This window comes from Aricia agestis, chromosome Z, assembly GCF_905147365.1.
Source record: "Aricia agestis chromosome Z, ilAriAges1.1, whole genome shotgun sequence".
NCBI classification, from domain to species: Eukaryota; Metazoa; Arthropoda; class Insecta; order Lepidoptera; family Lycaenidae; genus Aricia; species Aricia agestis.
In genome coordinates, this window is record NC_056428.1 from 29,705,598 (window position 1) to 29,729,292 (window position 23,695).

At 35.1% G+C, this 23,695-nt stretch overlaps 2 protein-coding genes across 6 annotated transcripts in view; one reads left to right on the plus strand and one right to left on the minus strand.

The window, feature by feature from the left end:
* Window positions 1-842: 842 nt before the first annotated feature.
* On the minus strand, window positions 843-19,125 carry LOC121738465 (ADP-ribosylation factor GTPase-activating protein 1). Of its 4 annotated transcripts, XM_042130525.1 has the most exons (12): window positions 19,064-19,125; window positions 18,421-18,484; window positions 15,298-15,362; window positions 10,872-11,024; window positions 8,744-8,857; window positions 8,484-8,651; window positions 8,302-8,415; window positions 8,074-8,228; window positions 7,812-7,938; window positions 6,525-6,647; window positions 1,595-1,728; window positions 843-1,231 (listed from the first exon to the last, which is right to left on the minus strand). In XM_042130525.1, exons 2-12 carry the CDS (start codon window positions 18,452-18,454, stop codon window positions 1,069-1,071), a joined length of 1,350 nt encoding a protein of 449 aa, XP_041986459.1. In that variant the 5' UTR covers window positions 18,455-18,484; window positions 19,064-19,125; the 3' UTR covers window positions 843-1,068. The 4 variants fall into 4 exon arrangements, with proteins under 4 accessions (XP_041986459.1, XP_041986461.1, XP_041986460.1 ...); XM_042130527.1 differs by lacking the exon at window positions 10,872-11,024 and having other exon boundaries at window positions 8,744-8,839; XM_042130526.1 differs by lacking the exon at window positions 10,872-11,024.
* Window positions 19,126-22,653: 3,528 nt separating this feature from the next.
* Window positions 22,654-23,695, plus strand: part of LOC121738930 (tyrosine-protein phosphatase non-receptor type 61F-like) — a 33,088-nt gene continuing 32,046 nt past the window's right edge. For both annotated transcript variants that reach the window (XM_042131210.1, XM_042131209.1), the window contains exon 1: window positions 22,654-22,988. In XM_042131210.1, the coding sequence (XP_041987144.1) occupies window positions 22,902-22,988 (87 nt within the window). In that variant the 5' untranslated portion in view covers window positions 22,654-22,901. The remainder of the gene's footprint in view (window positions 22,989-23,695) is intronic.

A 23,695-nucleotide genomic window follows, 5' to 3' on the forward strand; every position in this document is an offset into this window, starting at 1 on the left:
AAAATATTTGGCACACGTATATTACACGTGTAGGTATAACATATCCAAATATTATCAAAATCGGAGACATCGACTATTTTTTCCTGTCCGCTTGGCGTGGAACGCCCCTAAAGCCAAGTTTTTATAAGGTCGTTCATTTTTCTAATCTAAGTAATTATTGTAAGTTAAGGACGCTATCACATTTTTTCTCAAATATCAGCGATTTTCAGGTACCCTTTTAAAGAATTAGGAGTCACACTACGAAGATATTTTGGTTTCAAATGAAAGATAATATATTCATCTCCACGCCTATACCATAAAAATTTATAGCCGCATACAAAATTTTTACATAAATATGTTTTAACCATCACAATAATCTCTAAAGAATTAAAAAATGGGGTTTGATTAGGTACCATTATAGCTAACTACACTGAACTAAGGAAAATAAATATACAGAAAAAATTTTGCTTATTTAGTCCCCTGTACGAATAGCTAAATATTTTATATAAAAATAAATAACATTTCCATTTATAAGAAAAATAAGAAACGCTCTCAAATTTCTTCATACATTTTCGCCCTATCAAGAACGCGACGAGCGTCGTAACCGCCACTGTACACTAAATAACATTCATAACAGCGCGCCCTGTACAGTGTACAGGGCGCGCTGTTATGAATGTTATTTTAATGTCCTTAACGTCGATATTCGTACTGACAGACATCCGACCTGCTAATTTTTATGTGATAGCGTCCTTAAAATGTCTAACAATACTCGCGATCTGCGGTATGTGAGAGAGGTCCGAAATCCGAATATACTAAGATTTAGAGAAGAGAGGAGGATTTAAAAAATATGTTAAAACATCACGTGATTAATGGACTGCCCCAAAGTATATTTTTATGAATAACAATTCCTTAATCCTTTGAATTAAAATTATGAAAAAAAAATAGCAAAAAAAGTTACGAAAATAAAATATGAGGCCCTACAATTTACAACTTAAATAACAGCTGTCAAACTGCATCAATATTCTATGCACTGTTAATGTTATGTGCTAAGAAGAATGTGAGAAGAAAATGTATATTTTTGTGTATTGTTCAATTGTTGAGCCATTCCCAAGTGTCATCATCTTGTTTCTTCTTGATAGTAATGTTCTTTATATCAGGTGGGGGACTTGAAATGCCAACTTGTGAAAGATCACGAGTATCCAAATTATTCTTTGTCGCTACCGATTCTTTCCATGGCTGAGTTTGCTCATTCCTAAAAATTGTAAGACGTTTATTAACCATGACATCATATTGTGACAATGATAAACTGCTTTGTATGTAAATAACATTAGTTTGTATCTCTTAGGGATTGTATTTGTTACTGTTAGATTGTAAGAGTCATAAGTAATTGTATGTAAACTAAGATCTTGGGTTAAAATAATACACCGAATTAGATGGATAATTAAAAAATAAAAATGATGAATTAATATTTTGACGACGCTAATTAACTAGTGATAGGCACCAAACATAACAAAACCCTAGCTGGGGTAAATAAATTATTATTGAAAGTAAAAAAATATTCATTAATACTTAAATTTAAACACAGAGAAAATAGTGCACAACCATAGATATTTACCATTGAGAATAGGGCTCAGATGTGGAGTTTTTCATAGCTCCATAGCTCTGAGATTGATGATGAGCGCTTGAGTTACTTGCACGTCGTAGATCATTGGTACCACCCAGAGAACTCCAACCTCCACGATTGTTTACCTGTAATACAAACAAATGTGTATATTGTAATGTCTATGTCATAATCGACTGGTTTAAATAGCCGTTCAATCAAACAGCTAACCCTTTGACTGATCAACGCAATTCAATCACACGGCTATACGTCGATTAGCCGACTTGTAGACCGCCATGTTCAACACTACAGCTAGACGACGCTTAGCTAACTGGTTAACTGGCAAATTAACTAAGGTGACCATTACTGTTATTATTACACAAGCGTAATGATAACAAGCAGAATAAATAATTGTATTCTAACTCATTTTGAACACAATTGCAATAAATACCTTGGTGACTCCTCGGTTTTCTTCTCGAATATTTGTTTAAATTTTGATTCACTTGTATGTGCCCCCATAACTTCGGTCTCTTTAATTGTACACTTGTAATGTATATTTACGAAAAATATCTTAATACGACCACAAAACACCGGCTAGTTGACGCCATATTGTAAACAAATCGCACTTAGCGCTGCAGTGGTGAGCGCTGAACTAATTCAATCAAACGGCTGCTTTTGAATCAGCTGTAGTGTTGAACGTTTTGAGCGATGAAATATTCAATTAAAAAGCTAGACCTGTGATTGAATGGCGTTGTTCAGTTAAAGTGCATGCTGTTTGATTGAACAGCTATTTTAACCAGTTGGCTGAGACATCTATATATTCATACCTTAAAGGTATCTTTACAGCAATAAGCACCTAAACAATGCTAAATATTTTAATTAATAAGTAGAAAAATTCTACACTTTAGTTTTTTTTTTATCAGAGAAAGGGTTTGGAATTCATTATATAATGAAAACCGGCAAAGTGCGAGTTGGACTCGTCCATGAAGGGTTAGGCAGCAGCAATAAGGTTTATTTTTAGGAAATTAACAAATGTTTGGTTTATTTTTATATTGCAGTTAATTTGATGAAAGTTAATTTAAGGTTTACCAATTATGACGTATAAGAAAAACTACTAGCTAGATCTCGTTCAAATCAATTTTCGTTGGTAGTTTTTATAGTAATGTACATCATATATTTTTTTAGACTTATCATAGGGGGTAGGGGTACCAGAGAAGACAGAATTATAGAGTATGCCGACAACTGATGTTGAAATTTTTAAATTTGACGTATTATGACGAAAATCGTTGCTAGGGTTGTTAACTTGTTACCTACGAATTTAAAACTATGACATATTCGCTGGACGTGTTCCTCTTTGGTCGAATTGTTGTTTGTGTTTTGGCACATAATTGCATGTGATGTCAGAATCCAATTTTGAAATCTTTATTTGAAATACTAGCTGTTGCCCGCGACTTCGTCCGCGTGGACTTCAGTTTATAGCGCGCGATGTCAACAAAATTGGTGTCAAAAGCTTTTATAAAAAAACCCTGGTACCCCTTAAATCAATACAGCTGTGCAGTGTGCACACAATAAGTATTTCATTTTTTTATATTACGAGGGCTGCTATTTATGTATCCGGATCTGGCCACTTACAAGAACAATATTTAAAAAGTAATTACAACATTTGAAAATAGAACTCTTTGGTTGAAGAATACATTTTGTTTCATGTGACTGTCAATTATTTTTCCATTGTGGCGTCATTTTGAAAATTGCGTGTCTTCATTTGCCATGGATTTAACGCGTGAACATTATCGTGCAATGATTTACTACGATTTTCGGCGTGGGCTAAATCAACAACAGTGCTTTATTCAACTCACCGCAACTTTTGGAGATGAAGCACCATCAAAAACCACTGTTTATCACCGGTACAGTGAGTTTAATCGTGGGCGGTCTATGCTCACGGATGAAAATAAAGAAGGTCGCCCAAAAACAGCTGTTGTCCCACAAAATATAGATGCTGTGCGGGAACTAATAATGCGTGATCGTCATGTTACATATCGCGAGATAGAGGCGTCCTTAGGCATAAGTATGACGAGCATACATAAGATATTACACGAACATTTGGCTGTAAAAAAATATGTTCGCGTTGGATTCCGCACAACTTGACAATCGATCAAAAACGGGCTCGTGTCGATTGGTGCAAAAAAATGATAAAAAAATACAACCGTGGTACGTCAAAAGCCGTTTATAATATCTACACAGGTGATGAATCTTGGATCTATGCATATGACCCCGAAACTAAACAACAGTCAACGGTGTGGGTGTTCCAAGATGAGCCGAAACCAACAAAAGTTACTCGTGCAAAAAGTACTTTGAAGCAAATGGTCGCCTGTTTTTTTGGAATTAATGGACATGTGGCTACAGTGCCATTAGAGAATCGTAAAACGGTTAATTCTGAATGGTATACGACCATTTGTTTACCAGAAGTCTTTGAAGAAATAAGAAAGGACAACCGACAACGCAGAATCATATTACATCACGACAATGCTAGCTGTCACACCTCAGCTGAAACAACTCAGTTTTTGGAGGGTCAAAAGATCGAATTGACTGGTCATCTGCCGTACAGCCCTGATTTGGCACCTAACGATTTCTTTTTATTTCCATACGCGAAGAACAAATTACGTGGTCAACGTTTTTCGAGCCGCGAAGAGGCTGTTGATGCGTTCAAAATGCACGTTTTGGAGATACCTCAATCAGAATGGAAAAAGTGCTATGAAAATTGGTTCCAGCGTATGCAAAAGTGTGTCGATCATCGCGGCGAATATTTTGAAAAGCAATAAAACCATATTAAATGATATATGTTTGTTTCTTTTTTTAATTCCGGATACATAAATAGCAGCCCTCGTAAACTTTATATTTTATGCCAAATTTTAAAGCTTATTTAGCCCTCCAATTACACAACTTTACCCATAAACTATTTATCATTGATAGATTTAAGGTTACGTCACTGCACAGATAAAGTACTGAGTTATTTAATACCGTAGAATAGATATAACAATCGAAAAAAAGACGCACGGCGCCATCTATTATGAATTGTTGGAACTAACTTAATTTGAACAAATTTACGCATTTTCACCCCCTTACAACCCTTTTTTTCCAGTAAAAAAAGTAGCCTATGTCCTTCCTCAGGCTTTAGACTATCTGTATACAAAATTTCATTACAATCGGTCCGGTAGTTTTGGCGTTTGGCGTGAAAGCGAGACTGACAGACAGACAGACAGACAGAGATACTTTTGCATTTATAATATTAGTATAGATTATGTGCACACTGCACAGCTGTTTTTGGGTATTTTGATTAATTAAGGGCCGCGCTACACCGGAATGGCAGCGGCGAGGCGAGCACTTTCAGCGCTGCCATTCCGGTGTTGCGCGGCCCTAAGAGGGGTACCACTTACCAGGGTATTAAAAAGTTTTTAAATTTGACACAAATTTTGTTGACACCGCGCGTTATAAACTAAAGTTCACGCGGACGAAGTCGCGGGCAACAGCTAGTTATGAATAAAAACAATATTATATAGTAAAGTAGGTATGATTAGTTCTGTTACAATAATAAAGTAAAAAATAAAACGCCATCTGTTTTCATATATTAGAATTAAAATGTTTTTAGAATTAAAATTAAAATATTTTCTGGATGGAATATAGGCCAACACGGTACACTCGAACTCCTTTATTTTAGAGCGTCTTCTATTGTCAACTTGTCACATATATTAGAAATGCAGTAGGAGTTCTATAATATAAGATAGATTGATTATTATTATACCAAGTGATTATATTATTAAACATAATATTCTAACGTATTAAAAACTGTAAACAAAAACATACTAACTAATAAGTATGATTAGTTCTATGTTACAATAAAGAAAAAAATAAAACGCCATCTATTGAATCGTATTAGAACTAAAATGTTCATTGCATCGATATATTTCTGGATTTTTTATAATATTATACATAAAATATATTTAAGATTTTTGAAATATTATTTTAATACACATCCAAGACCCAGGAACATTGAAAACTTTTTGTTCCGCCTGCGGGACTCGAACCCAGGACCCCTGGGATGAGCGCTGGCCACGCGCAATGCGAATTAATTTTCATCGATATTTTCATGGAAATAAGATATTTTCCCACATCAAAATGTAGCCTATGTCCTTTCTCAGACTCTAGAATAACTGTGTACAAAATGTCATTGCAATCGGTTGAGTAGTTTTGGCGTGAAAGCGAGACAGACAGACAGACAGAGATACTTTCGCATTTATTATATTAGTATGGATTGAAAAATAAATTATATCAGCCAGCGCGACGCACATTCCGTTCATAATCCTAGTGAAACCCAACGAATTTGACAGATATTGAAACCTGTCCGTTTCTTTGCAGTCGAACTACTGGTAGTTATGTCTATTGTGCCCCTACTTTAGAAGTTAGAGAGGGGGACATACATTTTACCATTTTGGAAGAGTCTCTCTCACAAACTATTCAGGTTAAAAAAATGATATTAGAAACTTCAATATGATTTTTGAGGACCTATCCATAGATACCCGACATGCAAAGGTTAGATGATAGAATTTTTTTTGTTTTATCTAACCATTTTTTTGTTGTACATATGGGGACCCCTAAAATTTTTAATATTTTTTCCATTTTTGTATCAAAATATTAATGCGATACACAGATTATATCTACTTACCAAGTTTCAATAGTATAGCTCTAATAGTTTTACAAGTTTCAATATTATAGTTTCGGAGAAAAGTGGCTGTGACATACGGACGGACAGACAGACAGACATGACGAATCTATAAGAGTTCCGTTTTTGCCATTTGGCTACGGAACTCTAAAATCGTAAGTTAGGCTGCCTTCACATTACGTCGCAACGTAATAAGGCGCTCTAAAAAGTAATAAAAATAAATCAAACCTTTTCAGTGACAGTTGTAGCCATCTCTGACACTTTTTGTGAAGCAATACCTCCATACTTGACAGCATTTTCTGTGGCGGTCCTTGCAGCTTTGGTCACGGATGATGTCAAGATAGACCAGCCCTGATGATAGAAATAATGTAACAAAAATACGTTTCAATTGAAGTTATGAGAAAACCATTGAAAAAAAAATAAGTAATATATTTTTTTTCAATGGTTTAATTATTGAATATTTTGTAAGTTTGAGAAATTTATTTAACTAACTTTTTATAATGAAAATTGTCTTAATTTTAATCAATTACACGGAAATACAAAAATACTATATTATAAAATCATAATATTATGCCATTTTATGTACCCAGTTATCTTGTACATATCTCTAAAGGTCAAATCTGACAACTGTTTATCAGAGTAGACAGAATGTTTATGCTCTAAACTCTAGAGTCTAGACTCTAGAGCAGGGGTCACCAAATGGCGGACCGCGGTCCGCATCCGGACCGTCGACCCATCTAGAGTGTGTCAAGGAAATGTACCATCAAGGAAATTGATTTCTAGGCAGTTGACAGACCAACATCATTTGGTCGGTTAATTGTGATCTGTCGGCTAGGTGTGACGTAACTCGACCAAACTATATATTATTCATTTGTAGACATCTATGTTCTTTCATTGCAGCTAATCACATTAGGCTCTAGTTGTAATTAGAATTCCTTTTTTTACTTTAGTAACTTTACAATGTTCTGCTTTATATTTACCTGTTCTTATATTTATGCCTTATTATATCTTGTATTTGAATGATCGCATGAAGTCATCACTCATTACCCGTGCCTAGGCAGTGCACAGCAATCATATACTGTTCTATTTTTATATTTTTTAAATCTTTATTTAAGGAGTTTTACCAGAGTTAGACCATCTACATAATTAATATAATATTATACAATTGGACGACAACGAAAACCAGTAATCACAATTTTATACAGTGCAGCGTCAGAGTCGAGGTGCAAATGTACAGTTATAACAGTATACGATTATTAAATCGTATACTGTTATAACTGTACATTAGCACCTCTACTCTGACGCTGGCTACTCCTAAAGGGGAGGCTTACGCCAAAGAAGAAGAAAAAGACCAAACTACGTAGGTCCCCCATCTGCCTACGCCCTAGGGATCAACTTCCTCAATAATACATATACACATACACACTATATATGTATATATATATATATATATAGTGTGTGTGTGAAAAAGAACTGCCGAGCATAGTCAGGTAAAAACAAATACTTTGCACTGACCGATGCCAAGGAAGCTAGAGTATTATCCACCATCTCATTGCCACTGTGGATTGGTGACATCGGAGTGGATTGAGATTGTTTTGGTGTATTCCCAAATCCTGTGTAACGACCGCTTCCATATTCACTGCTGCATTTAGAAATTGAAAAAAACATATGAAATAGGTACAACATCATTAAAATAAAATATTAAATAATATTATGTTATGACATTTTTAGTAAGCAAAAATATAATCTAGACAAGAAATAAATAAAAATATCTTACTGGTAACTAATATTATTGTCAGAACCACTTGTATGAAAAGTGTTTTCATCAGAGGAATAGAAGTTTTGTGATTGATTCCATTCATTTGACTTTTCAACAACATCAGGCTTATAATCTGAAGGACTCCAATCTTCTCCCTCAGCGAGAGCTGCAATCTGTGTAAAAATAAACATGTGAAAACGAAGAATATAATATAACATATTATGTTATTAAAAAATGAATTTGTACCTTTTGCCTGTACATTGCTGCTGCCTTGGTGTTATATTTTTGAGTAATCTTCATGGCTGGATTATAATCGGGCTGACTTTCAAAAAAACTTTTTGCTTTAGCATTGCCCCCCACCTATAAAATATTATTAGTTATAACTTACTTCCAGTGTGAAAAACTTTATTGATAATTGTGCACCATACCATCATTTTTTCGAGTTCAATATCTTTCCATTTATCCATTGTGACAGAACGTACAAACGACAAATGAACTCCAAGGCTTCGATGTATCCCTGAACATTCTAAGCATATCCAAATACCATATGTAACAGAAACCCATTGTGGATTCAATGTACCACATTCGAAACATTTCTAAAAACAAATATATAAAGGTACAAAAAATGCCAATGTGTATAACATACTTGTAACAGATTGGTAGGTAAATATATCGTCATAAAACTTACGTTGTTTTCTTCTTGAGTTCGGATGTGATTCAATTTGCAACGTGTACGTGGAGATGCCATAGTTATATAGTAGGTAATCAAATCAAGCTTTGTTCTTTGGAAGTTTAAATGTACCTAAGTATATATTTTAGTATTGCTTTAATGTATATTATTTTCATAAACAACTTTGTATAGCCAACAAATTAACAAGGACGGATGCAGAGTTTCTCAATTTTCTTTCATAATTTTGGGGAAAATATTTGTCATTATTAATTGTGGTTGCCACGAATTAACTTGCAGAACTGAAGGCAATAAATTATTGACAGATCACACTTCACAGATCTCTTAACTCATTCAACTGTCAATAGTCTGTCAACTAAAAAATAAAAATTGTACCTATCCAAAATGTTACCACAATCTTCTATTGTCTTTGAAATTGAAATATCTTTAGAAGCGGGCCCGACCACCATTTTATTGTGCAATATTATTGACGGTCTAGGGTTAATATTGAAGGCTTTTCAATCTTAATACCAAATATTATACTGCCTTAAGCAATTAAATATTGTTCTATGTTATTGCAGGTTTGGCTACAATAACATAGAGTAGTTTATTTGTGTTTACATGCAATTAATAACTTAAAATTAAGTTAACTACTTATCAACTTAATACGTGTAAACCAGCCATTAGTTCTTAAAAATATGTCATCTATAATTGTTGGGGTTTGTACCTAAGATAGTAGCTTATTATAAAACGTAGTCATAAAATATATTATGTATAGTATAGTATCATAATATGGTCATATATAATAAAATATAATAATTATTACCATATTATAATACTAAGTATGATGTAAATGTAATATGGCAGCGTAATGCTCGCCGGCAAACCGCTTTGCAGTTTGGCAGGCTGTTAGATTGTATTAACAATTTTTCAAAAAAGAATTTATTTATATATTATCTGTTGACAAAAAACGTGACGACATAGCGGATTGTCGTCTAAAAATCGTGTGTCGTGCTGTGCGGTGTCGTTCCGTGTGAAAACAGTACATAGAAATGTATGGCGATCGGAGTCGTCCCCGCATTTTGTCGTGTCGTGTCGTGTCTCGTGTGAAAACGCTCTAAACCGTCAATAATATTGCACAATACATAATATTGGACATTAAAATTGATCGTCTAGGGGCATAGCTGGGTACCGTTAATCAAATAGTTAACTTCGTTAATCGTTAATCCGTTAAAAAAAATATTAGCTTCGTTAAACGTTAAAGCGTTACATTTCGGACGAATTAACGCAAGTTAACGTTAATCGTTAATCCGCTAATATGTAATATGGCCTTGTTGTAACATAAATCATTGCGTTAGTGTAACGTTAGGAACAAAACAAAATACTTCTATAATTATTATATTCTACCTAACTAAATTAGAAGAGTGCAGCTCTTCTTTATCAACATGCAAATGATTTATAATAACAATAAACAAATCACTCTCTATAAGCACCGGCGCTGAGTAATGAAATGATAAAACGAAACAAATCTTTTCTCACTCGCACGCGCCTGAAAATGTATCTAGTATTGTTTTTGTTTCACTCGCTGCTGCCATGCCGCGGCGCCGCGCTGCCCTCCCGCCCGGCACTTGTCGTTTCATACTAACTGTCTGAACCTGTTTTCGCGCCGCGCCGCGGTGTTGTGCGGTAAATAGTAGACTTCTGCATATTAACGGAAGTTAACGAGTCCGTTAATATTTTTAAAAATTAACTTAAGTTAATCCGTTAATCAAAATGTTAACTTCGTTAATTAACGATTAACGGATTAACGAGTTAATGCCCAGCTATGTCTAGGGGTAGGCGCATCCGCACTCACGCTAAAGCCGGCGCCAGACATGGGCTTCAAAGTTTGAGCAAACTTTGCACAAATAGGCAAATGTCAGTGCCACACTTGGCGAATTTGCGTATTTGATCACATGTCTGGCGCCGCCTAAGGCACGAGCTATATAATTTGTCAAGAAAGTGAAGAAATTAAAAAGTGGCAACATCGTAGTGTCATCCCTTTCAAATCCATGGAGGTAGGTATTATATTTAAATCAATCTAAGAAAAAAGGGATGACACTACGATGTTGCCACTTTTTAATTTCTTCACTTTCTTGACAGACTATACCTGCGAAGCATGAGTGTGGATACGATTCGTATATTCTTCGCGCTTCGCGGATCGTTCCCCGAAAATTGACGCTCTTCTGTCCCGCATCAAAGGGCTCGCAGGCGCGCGAAAATGTCCAGACTCCAGTCCCCACATTCGCAAGTTGCTCAAGAGCTGCAGTTGCCATGAATCGTTATCTTTTTTGTTACCTAGATCGTGGGAATCGCAGGCACAATACTTTTTAATTGTTATGAGGAAGCCGGAGGCCGCTTGGGGATTGATGGGTTAAATTTTTTTAAAGTTATGGTTTTTTCTTCTAAGCGAAACTATGAATTACCAAACCGAAAGTATAAGTATAGTACTTTTGTAAACTCACATTCAGAGTTACAACTTACAAGACACAAATATGGGTCAAGAGCGCGAACTACACTGCTAGCCAAGCGAGTGTAGAGTGGCGGCAGTACCATGCGCTATTCGTGCTGTGATTAATGCCGCGAATCGAGTCGCGCAGTTGCGTGCGATAAGTTATAACGTTGCCAGAAAACTATGATTATATTATAAGGGCGCTTTCCCACGAGCCACGACACGACACGATTAAAGAACTTCACTACACACGGCACACATTCTGTTGTTTTGGACGTTTTCCCACGAGCGACGATTTCAGCGGCGACACCGCGTTCACTTAGTTTAGTTCTTAAAAATATGTCTTCTATTGTTGGATTTTGTACCTAAGATAGTTTAAGCTTATTAAATAATCAGCCAAGTGCGAGTTTGACTCGCGCACGAAGGGTTCCGACTTCCGTACCATTATATTATAGCGAAATTAGGCCAAAATTTGTGTTTTTAGAATGGGGCCTCTTAATTTTTATAATTATTAAATACTCCCGTTTTTCCACATTTTCCTCCATTTCTCAGCTTATATTAGTTATATTTTATCAATACTATTATTAAACTAACACTGAAAGAATTTTTTAAATCGGACCAGAAGTTCCTGAGGTTAGCGCGTTCAATCAAACTAACAAACTCTTCCGCTTTATAATATTAATATGAGTATATATTAAAGTACACATAAAACTAAGGATTGTGTGAAAAATTGAAATACCTACCTGTTGCTATTATTGATATAGAGCAAAAAAGGCCAAAAATCAGGTTTGTTGTATGGGAGCCCCCCTAAAATATTAATTTTATTTTAATTTTAGTATTCGGTGTTATAGCGGCAACAGATATACATAATCTGTGAAAATTTCAACTCTTTAGCTATTACTGTTCTTGAGCTACAGCCTGGAGACATACAGACGGACAGACTGACAGACAAGTCTTAGTAATAGAGTCCTTAGTAATAGTATAGTTTATATTATAAGGTAGTAACTAGTAATATAATAGGTATATATATATATATATATATATATATATATATATATATATATATATATATATATATATATATATATATATATATATATATATATATATATATATATATATATATATATATATATATATATATATATATATATATATATATATATATTACCATATTATAATACTAGGTATAGGTAATATAATCGCTATGCAGTTTGGTAGGCTGTTAGAATATGATTTATCATATTTTATTTAATATATTTTTCAATAAAGAATTTCTTTACTATCTATAGACAAAAAACGTGACGTCATAGTGCCAACTTGGTGTCTGACCACATAGCGGATAATTGTCGTCTAAAAATCGTGTGTCGTGCTGTGCGGTGTTGATGCGTGTATAAACGGTACATTGAAATGTGTGGCGCGCCTAGAGTCGTCACCGCATTTTGTTGTGTCGTGTAGTGGCTCGTGGGAAAACGCCTTAACGCATGCTCTAAAGGTGCTCCCACACAGCAGTTATATTTAAATTTAACAAATTAAAACAAAAGACACGTTTATTTCTTGAGATGTTGTAGCGTATGTTACACGCTGTTATAAAATGTTATAGCGTTATGCTAAGTACTCACATACGGTTTTTCTCGATAGTTTTACTCCGAATCGAAGGAAATGACATACACTTGCGTGCAAAAAAATCGACCCACCCCGCGCATTTCTGTTCAAGTCGCTATATCTTAAAAAGTTATAGTTATTTATTATTTCTTTTTATTAATAATGCGAGTTAATATGATAGGGAATGTGTACGTTTACTCTACATTTTCTAAAACCAATATGCTTGACTACAATCGACACAAATCACTAAGCACCCCCATCACTCAGTTTTTTAATCGTTAATTGAACGGTTTTGCTCTGTATAAAAAATCGGTCAAATCTTATTGTTTTTGTTTTGTCTCTATTTTTATTGATTTATTGTTCATTTAACTTCATTTTAAACGTAATTTCTTTGTGGCGAAATGGATATTACTCCAAATAAAGCCTCTCAAGCAAGGGCTTTGCTAAGAGCTGAATTTAGACAACGAGTTGTGGCTATAAGTCTTAATTTAAATCGAACTTCGGTTACAAGAGTATACCGAAGTATTCTAGAGACTCTAAACTTTACCATGCGACCATGTTCAGGAAGACATTGCGCTACATTTGAACGTGATGACCGTTTTAAGGTGTCAACGTCCTTGCGGAATCGACATCTCATTTCAGTTCAAGTGCAACGACGGCCAAGAGAAGTCGGATGAGTTACAGTAATTGAGTAGACTGTACGACGAAGACTTGCAGGCAGTTGTTTGACTTCACAAAAACTCGCTAACGGTCCAAAATTAGCCCCAGCACACAGTCAAGCGCTGCTTAGTTTCGCACGTTCTCATGTTGATTTTTCATTGGAGCAATGGCGGGTCGTGCTCTTTTCTGATAAAAGCTAAATCAGTTTTTATGGTAACGATGGTCGCAGAAAAGCATACCGTTGATAAAGATAATGATTTGCGCAGGCGTGCATTGACGAAAGGCTTCCATTTGGTAGGTGTTCGGGGACTGTATGGGGCGAGATTTCTTTTGATGCATAAACCAATCTTGAGTTCGTAACCGGGCCACGACTTGGCACTTTGAGTACCTATCGATACATTCAGGGCGTACTAGGACAACATGCGGTGCCATGCGCTGGTTTTGTTGATGAAGGTTTCATATTGATGTAGAACAATGCTCGACCGCACGTTGCAGCGAAAGTTCGTCAATATCTCTCCGACGTTGAAATTTCGGGTTTGGACTGGCCAGCAAGGAGTCCTAACCTTAATCCTATTGAGCAGCTATGGGGAGAACTCAAAAGGAGGGTCAGGGCCCAGACTCTTGCCGCAGATACCCTTCAGGACCTCCAGGTGGCTGTACAAGAAGATCGGCATGGTATCGCTCAGGAGTTCATCATAACTTTGATAAGGTCAAGGAAAACCCGGATGGAAACCTAAATTAGGGTAATGAGCTATTGAAATCAATTTGTTAGTGTTTTTTACAAGATAGATGTCATTAATCGCCTACTGAAATGTTATGCCAAACTGACCGGTTTTTGTTTTAAGGCTGTAGAATTAGTAAACAATTTACAATTACAATAACTATAGCAATAATTAAATCCTTATTGTACTACCTTTAAAACGATTCCAACATTTATTTAATATTAATTATATTTCTTGAGTTATTACCGTTTGAATCATAAGGAGAGAGGTGGGTCGATTTTTTTGCACGCAAGTTTATTTGACGTATTTAATTCCATCGAGCCGGCTTGAAGCGTGCCTTCGAGCTGTCAGTTTTGGCGGTCCACACGGTGGTTATTGCTCGATTTGGAGTAAAACTATCGAGCAAAACCGTATGTGAGTACTTAGCATAACACAATGTTTTCAAATGTTATATTACTGCTGTGTGGGAGCACCTTAAGAGTTTCTACACACCATGGAATTAATATAGAAAAGTTATACGTAGTATATATTAATTCCATGCTAAACACTGAGCGGATTTGGTACGAAGTGAACGGTACACTTGTACCGTCGAATCTGTGGGCCTACTATGAAACCGTTTTGAGATTCAAACAATCGAACGGGAATGCAGCGTCCTGCTCTAACAACGTCATTACACGTTTGTTAGAGTAGGACGCGGCATTCTCGTACAAATATTTGAGTCTCAAAATAGTTTCGTAGTACGGCCCCTGATTCCTAAAACTTGGGCTTAGTGCTGCCAATTTAGGAAATATTCACCTCTGATTAAGGAAACCATTTTAAGTAACAAACATAGGTAATAAATTTCACGCAAGTCAAAACTAAGGCTGATTATTACACTTATTATTATTAATATTCTAAAAACAAAACACATTTTTTCATTTCAACGGAAATATAACGAAAAAGAACCAAAATTTTAATTTTCTAAAATTCCTTCAAAATACTTTTATGACCATGGAACAAACATATTAGGTGAATATTTCCTGGAAAGTGGAAGCACTTCACAGTTAGGTCTACAAACTACACCTTAGAAGCTAGTTTCTTTACGCGTTACGACTCACCGACCACCGAACGATGCGTAACGACGGCTCCCCAAAAATTGAAATTGTCTTTGTTTTATTGATAACTGTTGATGGAAAAGCAAAATGTTATTATGATATACATTTAATACACGCTTAATACACTGAAACACCAAAAAATCTTTTTTGTGCAGCCCTCCCCTACCCCCTACCATGAGCTCTTATAAGCAGTATTACTTTATTATTACTTTCAAGCATAGCTGGGCACCGTTAATCAAATAGTTAACTTCGTTAATCGTTAATCCGTTAAAAATTTTTTAGCTTTGTTAAACGTTAAAGCGTTACATTTCGGACGATTTAACGCAAGTTAACGTTAATCGTTAATCCGGTAATAATTAATATGTGTAATATGGCCTTGTTGTAACTTATATCATTGCGTTAATGTACATACAAAAACTGTTGGTTTAAGGTTTTGGAAGTTAACATGTTAGGGACAAACCAAATTACTTCTATAATTATTGTATTCTACCTAACTAAATTATACTGCACTCTTATCAACATGCAAATGATTTATATTAACAATAAACAAATCACTCTCTGTATAAGCACCGGCGCTGAGTAATGAAATGAGTTAGGCGCTGAGTAATGAAAAATAAAACAAGACAAATATCTTCTCACTCGCTTGCGCCTGAAAATGTATCTAGTTTGTTTTTGTTTCGCTGCTGCCGTGCCGCGGCGTCGCGCTGCCCGCCCGCCTGGCACTTGTCGTTTCATACTAACTGTCTGAACCTGTTTTCGCACCGCGCCGCGGTGTCGTGCGGTAAATAGTAGGCATTGGATTAACGATTAACGGACTTCTGCATATTAACGGAAGTTAACGAGTCCGTGAATATGTTTAAATGTTAACTTAAAAAAGTTAATCCGTTAATCAAAATGTTAACTTCGTTAATTAACGGATTAACGACTTAATGCCCAGCTATGCTTTCAGATTTGGCACAAACAAAATACGTCGTTGTTTTCTATATAAATAGAGATTGTCGGGTCTTATCTACTGGTAGTTTAAAATAAAAGAGGTAAAAGATAGAACTCCAATATATTACGATTTTACAATGTTGGTATATTGGTAATATTTAGTGGACGTGCGCGTGCGCCGGTGGTTCGGGAAAAAGAGAGCGATCAGCGAGCCCAGCCGCGCAGCTCGCCGCCGTCGCCGCTCCAAACCCGTTCCACCTTGTCCGTGCGCCAGGGACGTCGCACCTTATGCCACGATGTCCATGCGCGGGCAGAGATCATGTTTGTTTATACGAAATTCAAAATAATATTAAAGTAATACTGCTATAAGAGCTTATGGTAGGGGGGCAGGTCGCGGGTACACGTGAACCCTGAGTAAAAACTGAAACACCGCTTGTTTGACCACTTAGCCACTTCCACATATAATTTTTATTTTATTCGTATTAACTTAATAATTAACCTAGTTAAGAACTAACCAGTTAGTAGAAAAGGCAATTTTTACACACAGCCTACAGGTTTTACTCCTGAGAGTTCCAAGTCCTGTTTTACAAAACTTACTCTATATAGTATATCAAAATATATAGGTACTAGTGATGTAACGAATGTTGGATTTTCGCGTTCGCGGACGTGAATGTGGTTGCGAATATTTATCTTCAACATTCGCGAATGCGAATATTTTAAAATTTCAAAAAAGCGCGTTTTATTTGAAATTTTAAAATATTTGCATAATATTTGCATAAAATGTCTGACAGATTTGACGTTTCGTGTCGGCCATGTTTAAAATGAACATAGCCGATCCGATATTGGTTAAATGAATTTAGTCACTGAAAGTTCATTCTAAAAGTTATGTTTGATATTAAGATCTCTGAAGTTCTTTTTTCATAAATAAGGCTTTAATTTAAAATGTAGAAGTATGATTAAAAAAAAATATCTGAGTGTTATCCATAAACCTATAATGCTAATATTAAGTCTATGGTGTTCACAACATCACTAAATTAGTGATGATCCGTTACATCACTAATTTAGTGATGTTACATCACTAATTTAGTGATGTAACGGATGTTCGCATTCGCATTCGCGAATATCCGCGTATTTTTCAATATTCGCATTCGCAAAAATTATGCTCATATTTAGCGAATGTTTTTAATAATCAAAAAGGAAATTATTATATGCATGCATATGAAATAATAATACAATAAATAACACCATAGACTTAATATTAGCATTATAGGTTTATGGATAACACTCAGATATTTTTTTTTAATCATACTTCTACATTTTAAATTAAAGCCTTATTTATGAAAAAAGAACTTCAGAGATCTTAATATGAAATCTACTCGCGATATACGATGTAACGGTAGGTACGTTCATAATTGTATCTGTAACTATTAAATAGGTACAGATACAATAATGAACGTACCGTTATAATAATAATATCTATGGAAGCTTCACACCACGTCAGTCTGGCTCCGTACTAAATACCTAAAGGACTTGTGTTACAGATAATAGACAACGAAAATATATTGAATACTTTTATACTATACATATATTTAAGATTTTTATTATATCATACACATATTTTAATACACATCCAGACCCAGTAACATTGAAAACTTTTTGTTCCGTCGGCGGGATTTGAGCCCGCGACACCCGGCTTGAGCTACCAACGCGCTCACCACTGAGCCAAAGAGTTCCTCGTATTATAGAGCAAAAAAAGGCCAAAAATTGTGTTTTTTGTATGGGAGCCGCCCTTAATTTTTTATTTTATTTAAATATTATTATTAATTATTAAAGTACACATATAATTCGGGCATTTGCGAAAATTTAAAGTGCCTACCTGTTGCCATTATTGTAACCGAGTAAAAAAGGCCAAAAAAATCAGGTTTGTTGTATGGGAGCACCCCTTAAATATTAATTTTATATTGATTTTAGAATTTATTTATATATAGCGGCAACAGATATACACAATATGTCAAAATTTCAGAAGTCTAGCTATAGTGGTTCTCCAGATACAACCTGGAGACAGATCACAGACGGACGGACTGACGGACAGACGGACAGACAGACAACGAAGTCTTAGTAAAACGGTCCCGTTTTTACCCTTTGGGTACAGAACCCTAAAAATGCTATGAATAAAATATTTAATGTACTTACATGAACTCCCTTTTTCTACTGTTTGAAGTAACATTGTTCGATGTTAATTTCTTACGAACAATAACTGTAGAACAAATAAAAAATTTATTAAAATAAGACGATAGAAACTATGTAACTACTAGTTTACAATTAAATTGAAAATTCGTTTTATGAAATTTATTTTTGGGGGTTTATTTTTAATTTTATTTATTCTTACATAGTTTATTATATTATAAGAATATTATGTTATCCGCAGATTTTAGAATATAAATTATTTCTGGTATCAAAATAAGAAACCTATTCTCAGGCATAATGAATGTACATACAAAATTTCATTAAAATCAGTTGAGCCGTTTTGGAGAAGTTCACGAACAAACAGTGTGACACAAGAATTTTATACAATATTAGATTTAAACTTACTACAAGTAATATTATTATAATATTATGATATTTATGAGTTATAACTGTACTACAGCGTTATAACTATTTTCTAAATAATATGTCGATACGTACGACGCCGACGGTATGAAGTGTATTTAATTTTAAATTCCAATACCCAATATCATCAATCTGCGACCACGTGGCGCCGCAATGTAACTTTAACGTATACGATATTTTTGTTTTGCAAATAATTATTATAAATTACATAATATTATGAACTTACTTGTGGAGTTTTCGAAGCTAGGCTTGCAACGCCACATTAGTATTCGAGATTTGAAAGATGAATACCACTCCTCAACCATTCCAGGAACCAAAAGAACACAAAAATGGCTACGGTACTCTCTTTTTTACAGCAAATACGCTTACAGAGTAAAAAATATGAGTTACATTTTCTAGTATCCTAAATGAGGGTAGTCATAAAAAATAGTTAATAAAGGGCTTCACACATGTGACATGGCATAATTTATAAATTATAAAGCAGCCTTTACACGTTGGCCGTGTTTGCCGAACAGAAGAGGACGGCGCTATATTAAAAAAAGAGATTGAATTATTTGCGTCTTTCTTTCTGGTATAGCGCCGTCCCCTTCTGTTCGGCAAATACGGCTAACGTGTAGAGGCCGCTTCATTTATTGAATATTATTGCCACAAGTCCGGGTTACATAGAACTTTTTTTTTATCAAGCTTGCAAAAAATGAAAGTGGTAGCTAACAGAGACAGAAAGGATTTAATACTTTGATTTGATGGTCCTAAAATATGGATTGTAGGACAATGTTATTCATTATTTAACTACCGTACTAGCTGTCCCGGAAAATGTTGTTTTGCCCATATTATTTTATTGAAGTGACTAATATAATATAAGTATGGCACCATGGTCGTGCGACCTGGCTCTCTTAGGCTCTGAAAAGAACTAAAAGATCTAAACTCCCCTCTCGCACGCGACTCCCGCCTTGATGACGCCCACTTCGCAACGGGCCATGCAGTAGAAATCGTAATACATATTTTAATTTCGCCGTAACTTCAAAACCAAACGTCCAATTTTAGTCATTCAATGACCAAATAATGATTATCTACATTAACTGTACTTAGTGATTAAATAGTTTATTTTGATAAGGATTAATAGCATGAGTAAAATAAACGCGTTTAATGTAGTCCAAAAAATTCAAGATTTTTTATATAAAAAAATGTATATATTAAGTCTATGGGCCTCACCATAATATACGTAGCGGAATAGAGAAACAAAGGCGTGAGCAAGAGAGATGTCAATATCAGTGACACTGCGTGGTAAAAACAGTCGTATGATACATGACAGTAGCACTCTTTTTTGACGTCCAGTCGGCACGTGCCGCACGATGACAATTTAATTTCATAGAAATCATGTTCAATCATGCTTGTGTAAAGTCTGTCAAGAAAGTGAATAAATTAGAAAGTGGCAACATCGTAGTGTCATCCCTTTCAAATCAATCAGAAAAAGGGGATGACACTACGATGTTGCCACTTTATAATTTCTTCACTTTCTTGACAGACTTTAAGTGTGTACGTACCTACACATATTTTTGCACATAGATGAAACCAATTTCGGTTTCGTTTGACAGCTCGAGATTGTTGCTCTATTCCGCTAGTTATATTAACTTTATGGGCCTCACTCAGTGTCGCGGACTTTTTTGTAGATATTTATAAGATCTACAATTAATTATAATTTTATGGTTCTATCTTTTATAGTTTAAGCGCTTACTCCACCTTACTAAATTTAGACGTCTAAATGATTTACTTAACGAAATTTTGTCAAGTGGAATAGCATTTAGTAACTTTCTAAATGCTATTCCACTTGACTAAAATTAGTTACTGAATCATTTAGATGTCTAAATTTAGTAAGGTGGAATAAGTGCTTTCGGCAGCGTATGCAAAATAAATAATTTTTCTGGTTGATTTTTTTACACCTTATCTTCAAAAAACCCAAATATCTTACGGAAACCTATTTTTTCCTGAATAAAATTTAGCCTATACTACTCGTGGATAATGTAGCTTTCGAGTTTCGAATGGTGAAAGAATTTTAAAAATCGGTCCAGTAGTTTTTACCGACTTCCAAAAAGGAGGAGGTAATACGTTCGGCTGTATGTATCTTTTTTTTGTATGTTCAACGATAACTCAGCCGTTTGTGATCCGATTTTTTAAAATTCTTTTTGTGTTATATAGGGTTTAACTCGAATTTGGTACCATGTTCACAGAAGTGGTGATCTGATGATGGGATCCTGGAGGAATCGATTTGTATGGAAACATATAGTGATTTTAATTTTTTCTGAAGCATTCGAGGTAAATGCTACCAAAAAGTAAGATTTCGCACCAGGTTATACCCTGGATCCAAAGGTACCTAACAGAACTTTTGAATCCTTATAGATACAGGTTCGGGGATTTCGGTGTTGTTTAAACAACTGAAAGCATAAGCCAATACATCAATTTAATTGATCATCATCATCACAATCATAATTATACCATTATGACCCAATTATTGACGCTTTTCGTGATATTTTGCATCGAAGCAGATTATTAAGCTGTTTGTGGACCCATTTCAAAATTCTTGTGTTGTTGTATAGGATATCATCTTGATTTTGTATAATAATTACGAAAGTGGTGAACTGATGATGGGATCTATGAGCAATCGAGGGAAATCCTTGAAATTTATCAAAAGACTCTGAATAGTGGTTAAAATGTTGTTTCTAGTAACTTAAACATATGTTACGAATAAGAGAAAGTTCATACGTAGGGTCTGTAATCAACAAAACTTTGGCAATCACTGATTAAAATTAATATTCATGCTACTCGTATGCTCCCGCTCTAATCCCCGCTCGTATAATAAAAGGCCTGACAGACGTACGAACTTAAAGTACGCGGGTTTTAAGTTCGCGAACTTACTCAGCTCGCGTCGGTGATAGACGTACGAACTTTAAGTACGCGGGTTTTAAGTCCGCGAACTTACTCGGCTCGCGTCGGTGACACACAAGTACACTGGATTACCATGTCGTCGACGAAGAAGCTTTGTATTATTTAGGAATAATATCATATTACGTTTTAAAAACTAATAAGAAAAAACTAAATTGAAAAGTTTAAGAGTATACGTATGTACATATTTTTCACACAGATGAAAACCAATTTCGGTTTCGTTTGAGTTTTGACAGCTCGAAATTGTTGCTTTATTCCGCTAGGTATATTAACTTCATGGTACCAAGGTGATTTATAGTTTGGACAATGAATTTTCTACGTCTACATGTAGGTAGGTACATCAGCAGCATCAGTTATCGATGAACACCAGTAAATTAATATTTTGTTTGATAACATAAAATAAATTGCGATTTTGTTGATTATTAAAGCTGATATAAAATAAAAAAACGTTTTATTTGACTGAAAAATGTTAGCATAATTTTTAGCATTAATTACAGTAAATTTTAACAGTAGTTTAGCAAATTTTGTATCAGTTGTGTTGGCAACACTGCCTGGCGGCTCGCGAGTCGCGGCTCGCGGCTCGCGGCTCGCGTCTCGCAGTGCTGCCACTTGCCAGAAACGTCACACGGTACGAGCTACGAGTAAAATTCTAAGACGGCGAACTTACGCGGCAATCTTTAAGTACGCCAACTTTAGGTGACACCGTGACACGCAGGCGAGTAAGGTCGTCGAGCCATAAGTCCGCGTACTTACTCGCGTGTCTGTCACCCCCTTAATTGTCTTTGGTAGGTAGTGAATGAATGATTGATTTGTTACCAGGCCATAAAATCTTATTAAAAAAAATGAATGATTGGGCGATGTGACGCAAGTGAACAACTCATTCGCAAACTATACAGCTAGACATATTCGTTTACTCTTTTTCATGTAACGTGTTTTATATTGGTGGTTGTTTAAATATTAGTTATAAATCCGCATGATACAGTATTTTTACAATATTCGAGCAATCGTTTATATAACAGACTCATAATTACTTCGGATTTGATAAAAAACATAGTGTTATCGGCATCCGGCAGAAGTCGAATACATACTTTGTTCTAACTGGTTTGAAATGATATAGCTCTACAATGAACGGCGAAAAGATGAATACGAACAACGTCGAAGCCGAATACATGGATATTGCCAACAGAAATGCCTGGACGATTACTTATCAAGTAAGTTTGTATTCTGACGCGTAAGTTTTTGTGTATCGATGCCACGCACGAATTACCTGCTGCTATAACAGAAATATCCGTGCACTGTCCAACAATTTGCATTAGCCACCTACTAGTAATTATTAATTAGCTTTCTCTTGTAAAAGTAGCTATAAAAAAGATGTATGGATATCTAATGTTTAATGTAATGTGTCGTCAGTTCTAGCGATAAAGCTAAGTAGACTTATTGTTGAATGCATTGGTAATCTACACATAGGGTTGCCAGATGTCCGGTATTTAAGCGTGCAGTCCGGTATTTTCGAGGCCTGTCCGGTAAAAAATAAACAATCATACCGGACAGAACAATGTCTGGTATTTTGAAGAAAGTCGGTGTTACTTGTACCACAGAATAGATAGTAGTACAAGTGCTATTTTTTCCCTCATGTCCCTTTGTTCCCTTTAATCTTTAAAACTACGCAACGGATTTTGATGCAGTTTTCTATAATAGATAGAGTGATTCAAGAGGAAGGTTATAGGTATAATAATATTCATTAAACAGTGGAGAAAATGAGAAATAGTGTTGTTGTTGGGGTTTCTATTCTAATGTGATGTTGTAAATAATTACTTTTTTTTCGGCTTACATTGCAAACACAGGTTGAACCCTATGAGATTTATCAAAATAATGTACAAAGTATTGTACACATTGAAACTCCACGATGGTATATGTC

Coding starts and splice junctions, on each gene's coding strand:
- LOC121738465 (XM_042130525.1), bottom strand. CDS start 18,454: ATGTTACTTCAAACAGTAGAAAAAGGGAGTTCAT. Junction 11,025..15,297: donor TACGCATCGTTCGGTGGTCG/GTGAGTCGTAAC, acceptor TGGCAACTGCAG/CTCTTGAGCAACTTGCGAAT. Junction 1,729..6,524: donor CTACAACTGTCACTGAAAAG/GTTTGATTTATT, acceptor TTTGTATTACAG/GTAAACAATCGTGGAGGTTG.